We start from the raw sequence: 6,000 nt of genomic DNA, 5'->3' as shown, positions 1-6,000 counted from the left end.
AACGCATTTTAAGGCATGAGATACCCGCTGTTGCAAATGACAATGTTTGTAATTATAAATTTGCATTTCTCTTCGCTTTCTGAGCTTCGGGAGTAGAAATTTACTCGGTTCTGTCTTTTCCTTTCAGCACGGGCTTTGGCGCTAATGACACGTAATTTTGTACATGGGAATGTCAAGCAATAGACCATATTTGTATTCTCGGTATTGGACTGGAACTAGCTTGCAATGAAGGCAAATGCCGGTAATCTTTTCAAATGCAAATGACATGAAGTTCTTTTAATGATATCCCCCCGCAATAAACCTCCATTGCAAACTAGTTCCAGTCCAATACCGGGAATTCGAATATGGTCTATTCACTAAGCCATTTCAGAGGCGCCTTTTATCTAGTTTTGTGCACCACTCGGCTTTCATAAAGTTTGCATTGCAAGAAAATGAACGCATGACATGTTGTTAATCAGGTTCCGTTTTCACTAGGAAGTGAAAGAGTACCTCGGAAATGGCCTGACGTGCATATGACACGTGATCTAGTGGAAACTGCACGTGCGAAACGTGATCCAATGCCAAGTCTGACACGTGATACAGTGGGGTGGGTGACACGTGATTCCGATGTTCGTCTTTAGAGTTTAGTCGGTTCCAAATGAATACTACAAAGTTTCTTTTATTTGACATTCTATGCACATTGGAAGAGGAGACACAAGTAGCTGTGATTCTGATACAGTCAACTCTCTCTAAGACGGACACCGTCGGGACCGGCCCCAACTGTCCGTCTTATAGAGGTGTCCGCCTTATAGAGAGTCGAGGTAACGTGACACCAGAAATGTTGAGACGATAAAGCTAAACGGCTATGCACAACGAATACACGTCTGTTTTAGTCGCTTACGTTAGCAAAACCTATAAAGTGGAACAAAAATAATATCAGAGATTCGACTTGTTTGTTAATAACAAACGGTGATACTGTAAGTAGAAAACTAAATCTACAAGTTTAAGCAGAGAAGTAATGCGTTTTAGCGGATTGTTTTTGGTAAATTTGGTATTCTAAAGGCGCTGACCTGCTATGCTATATGTCGATAACTAGTTTCGACGTATTATTCACAAAAAAATTATTTTTAGTGCCTGTCCGTTGGCGGTTTCAAAGTGTCCGTTGTCCGTCTTAGAGAGGTGTCCTTCTTACAGAGAGTTTTCTTACAGTAAAATGACTGAAAAACGACAGGGACCATAACCAGGTGTCCGTCTTATGGAGGTGTCCGTCTTATAGAGGTGTCCGTTAAGAGAGAGTTGACTGTAGTTGCGTGCAGTGTGACGTTACTTAGCTTTTCAGGTTATAGTAAAGGTATATGAGCTCATATACCATTGACCACAAATATGGTAGCCAATACGCGTCAACGAAAACAGCCGAAGAGCTTCAATATTGCAATTCTTTGGGCGTTTTTAATAAAACAATAATTCCACTCGCGCTTGTTGGATATGAGATCGTTATAGCAAACTCGGGGCAACGCGCCTCGTTGGCAATCTTCCATCTCATATTCAACGCGCGCTCGTAGAATATACAATTGTTGCTCTTTTGGTCATTTGCTAAATAGTTTAAATAGTTCCCCCAAATATTGTTATTCATTGTCTTGGTCCTTTAGGGACTGGTCAATACGTGCTGGGGGTGGGTTGGAGCAATTGGAAAAGTGGCGGCTTGAGAGAGCCCACCAAGAGCGATGCTATGATCACAAGGCATCTAGGGGGTCCGAGGGCATTTTATACCATATTATACTGGTTAATTGTTTTCTTCACCCTATGCACTTGTATCTAAAAATAACTCTTTTTTGTAAAAAAGCCGTTTCACAGACACAGTATAGAAGTTACAAGTTCCAGGTAATGGCGGTTTCGCTTGCGCGCGCTTGTCGCGCGCCTTTACCCACAACAAAACCACCAGCTACGCAAGACCACGCAAGCTTGTTCTTACTAATTTTCGCGCCTTTGAAGAGTTCAAAATAATCGCGAAATCTAATACGCGCGAAAATTACTTTGCACGAAATTAAAACACAAGAAATAAATACCTTATTAAAAATCAAACAATAAAAATTCTCACATGTTTGGAACTGCAACTATCTGCGCCCTTCCTCTGCTTACTGTTTTCTTCAGCTTCTAAATTGGCCAAAACCTCTTTAGTTCAGTCACCAGAGTTTCCGTTTGCAGGCTCCTTGTAGTTACATTGAGCTAACCTGTGTCTATTTCAGTACACTATAGTTCCTTTTATGCACCAGTCAATTCTACGAGCCACACTAGCTCTGTTCGCGGATTTTTTACCGCCCTCCCTTTTGGGAGCCTGCTCATCATAGGCTTGAAAGAACTTTATCAAACTTGCGCGGTGGGATTTGCAGTCTGATATTAGTTTGGATTGGCCAGGCGTTATTTCCTCAGCAGACTTCTCTTTGTAAGACAAATGATATTTCAAGCTGAAATTCAATAGGCCTTATCACAGTTTTTGACGCCATCTTGACGAGTAGGCAAAGCGTGTATAAATTACAGTGTTTGTATGGGAATCTGACGGCAAATATTTTTTAGAAAAATTGAATTCTGGACAACTTGTGAATTGTAAAGTTAAGATACTAGGCAAAAGTCTTTATTCGCCGAGTTTGAAGGATGTAGCTGGGCTAAAAAGCGTTCAGTTACGTTTTAAATTCCCCATACATTTGTCTATAATGATAATTCTTCCCGCGAACCGACACACAAACACTGTAATTTCTACCCGCTTTGTCTACTCGTCAAGATGTCGTCGAAAACCGTAATAAGGTCTATTACACATCCTCGAGGGACTCCAAGGGAGGGGTCTATCTTCCCTTGTTTCCAACAAAAAATAAAATAAAAATTTTTCTTGTGTTTCTGTGTTCCCTTAAAGTGTGTTTATGATTTTGGCGTTCCCTGTTCCCTAAGATATGCCCTTGTTCCCGTGTTCTCAGTTTTATTTCCTTTTTTCCCCATATTCCCAAAAGGTTAATGGCTATATTTTCTTGTTCCCCGAAACCCCTGGGAAAACCTCATCCTCTTGAAAAACTGAGAGCACTGAGCCGAGCGCTGAAAAATTGATATCGGAATCACCCAATGAACAGACAACTTTGTCTTATTTAAGCCTCTTTCCACGCTCTCTCCACCGACCACCGTCTCCCACCCCCTTCCCCTAAAAATGGCAAAGCAAACAAGACCAGTCTTCATCCATTCCAAAACCTTTATTTACGAAACGTAACAAAAATCAGTGTTGCCCTTTTCTTCATTGTTAAATTACAACGAGCGGTGCATTTAACTTTCATACAAACAAACTTCATTATCTAACGCTAATCTATTTACAATTCTTTATCAACCTTATACTTATTTACACAAATTTTAACATTGAATAGAAAACGTTTTCTTTTATAACTTATATAATGTTTATTACGTACATGTGAATTCTATTGATATTTCTTACGCTTTCTTATAACTATTAGATTTTGAGTTCTAAACCTGGTCTGTGCTGTTGAACTAGAGTTCTTAGAGATTCCTTACTTTCCTCACTGATACGATTGTTGCACAGATCTAGTGAGGTCAGTTTACAATTTGAATGTTTGAGTGCTTTGCATAGACTGGTAACACCGGTATCAGTGATCTGATTATAACTCAGATGTAGTGTGGTCACTTTACAGCTTGGATGCTGTAATGCTTCACACAACCTGGCAACATCGGTATCAGTGATCTCATTATAAATCAGATTAAGTGTGGTTACCTTACAGCTTGAATGCTGTAATGCTTTACACAACCTGCCAACACCGGTATCAGTGATTTGATTACCACCCAGATTAAGTGTCGTTACTTTACAGCTTGGATGCTGAAATGCTTCACACAACCTGGCAACACCAATATCGGTGATCTGATTACTATTCAGATGTAGTGTGGTTACTTTACAGCTTGAATGCTGTAATGCTTCACACAACCTGGCAACACCGGTATCAGTGATCTGATTACCAATCAGATTTAGTGTGGTTACTTTACAGCTTGAATGCTGTAATGCTTCACACAACCTGGGAACACCGGTATCAGTGATCTGATTACCACTCAGATCTAGTGTGGTAACTTTACAGCTTGGATGCTGTAAAGCTTCACACAGTCTGATAATAACGGTATCACTGGAATGATTAAAAGGCATCCGTAGTAACAGTTTGGTAATGTGACAGTGTTTTTTCTCCAGTGATTCACAAATACGTTTTATTCCAGACAGTGTTAGAGCTGACTCAATGATTGCCAAACTATTTACATTAAAGGACTGTTCAGACCGTTCATGTTGTACTGTAGCAGCTTCCTCTTCATTCAGTTCACTAATTACATCTAACAAAAATGAAACTGCAATACAGTCCACATCATTTAAATAATGAAAACTTATCCAGCCATCCATATCAGAGTAGTGATCGGGATGATTCTTAATGACATTTTTAGCAAATTCCCTGTCTTGATATTCGCTAAGACACTTTGCTTTCAGGAGATGGGGTGGCCTTGTGATTGAAAAAGGGATACTTTCCAGTAATCTTTCCATTAGTTTCTCATCTCTTTTCTTTGATAGAATACCAGCAAAAAACAGCATAACCATTTCAGATACAGTTTCTTTCGGTATTTCATTTCTCATTACAAACCAACGAGCAGCCAAGAACTCTTGAATGGTCAGGTGAGTAAAACTTAACTGTTTCGTGGTTTCAAATGCAGATTTCCTGAAAGGAGGACCACAATGAAGGAGACCGCTTCTTTTCAGTTTTTCGATTTCTTCCAATTTAAACTTTTCTTTCATGTCCCTTTCGTCAAAAATTGGCCTTTGCTGCAAAAGCAGTTGAGCTGCTAACTCTGATAATTTATCCAATGTGCTTTCAATGACGTCTGAGGCCTTGTGTTTCTCAGGAATTTCTTTCGTCTTATATTCTGACTCGGCATTATGTTTTAGTTCAAAAATGTTGACAAGGTCAGAATAAATGTCAGTTGCTGACACAGGAAGATCAGTGCTCTTGGATTCGCGAAGAGTATATTCCAAATAGAAACACATCAGAAAACAAAGGACTGGAATATGAGCGAAGCTTACAAGATTCTCATTGTTCATGACATGTTCAAGTACAGTGTTCTTCATGGTTTCGTTTTCTTTGAAATACTTCTCAATGTACTCTTTCACCTGCTCCGGAGAAAACCCCGTAATTTCCACGTATTGGTCAAAGTGAATTCCTCCCATTTTATCGGATTCGTCCGGTCTTGATGTGATCATAACAACAGATTCTCTCAACATCTTGCCTTTGATAAGTTTGGCACACAGTGCGGCTACTGGCATTTCCTCACTAGCATTGTTTGGATACTGTTCTTCTGAGTTACCAGCGATGTAATCTTGTTGTGAATACTCGTCATACCCGTCCAAGATAATCAAAACCTCCTCAGGGTGATTAACAAGGTATTTAAACAATGAGTTATCAATGTTCGACATTTCGTCCAGAACTGAAGAACAGTTTAAAAGTTCCAGCAAAGATAACCTGTCATTTCCAAGCAAATTCAGTTGACGAAATGTCAACAAATACGCAAACTTGATATCTGGAGTCTTCAAATTTGCTTGTGATTGAAAAAGTTTATCATCAGCCCAATCCCGAACAAGCTTTTGACTAAACAGAGTCTTTCCAATCCCTGCTTTCCCAGTGAGAAGAATAGATTTGGGATTAGGCTCACCCTCAGTACTGCAAAGGAATATTTCTGCACAACTTTCGACCCGGGTTCCACTGACTTGCCCATAATGATGCAACAATTCTTGTCTTGTTGATCTCATGCCCTTCTTATTGAGAGCCTTCCTACCATGCTGTATCAGAAGATCAGTGAATATATCATCTGTTCTCGGGTGAGAAATCGTTGAGGAGGCCATCAGTTTGGGCTGGAACTCTGTTTGGTTTCCAATAGACGCTTTCAAAGCACTTGTGTAGGCACTCACAGCTTAAAAATGAAAGAAAAAAAGAGTTAACAATA

General features: G+C 39.8%; 2 protein-coding genes across 2 annotated transcripts in view; both read right to left on the bottom strand.

The window, feature by feature from the left end:
- Positions 1-6,000, bottom strand: part of LOC144663703 (elongation factor G, mitochondrial-like) — a 114,838-nt gene that overhangs the window by 22,903 nt on the left and 85,935 nt on the right.
- Positions 3,197-6,000, bottom strand: part of LOC144663691 (uncharacterized) — a 52,571-nt gene continuing 49,767 nt past the window's right edge. Inside the window, exon 6 of the mRNA XM_078524717.1 lies at positions 3,197-5,967. Within this exon, the coding sequence (XP_078380843.1) occupies positions 3,467-5,967 (2,501 nt within the window). The 3' untranslated portion in view covers positions 3,197-3,466. The remainder of the gene's footprint in view (positions 5,968-6,000) is intronic.

This window comes from Oculina patagonica, chromosome 8 (assembly GCF_052425735.1).
Source record: "Oculina patagonica isolate OP01 chromosome 8, crgOcupat, whole genome shotgun sequence".
NCBI lineage: Eukaryota > Metazoa > Cnidaria > Anthozoa > Scleractinia > Oculinidae > Oculina > Oculina patagonica.
The sequence above is the reverse complement of the archived record's forward strand: the minus strand, read 5'-3'. Positions and strand labels throughout refer to the sequence as shown.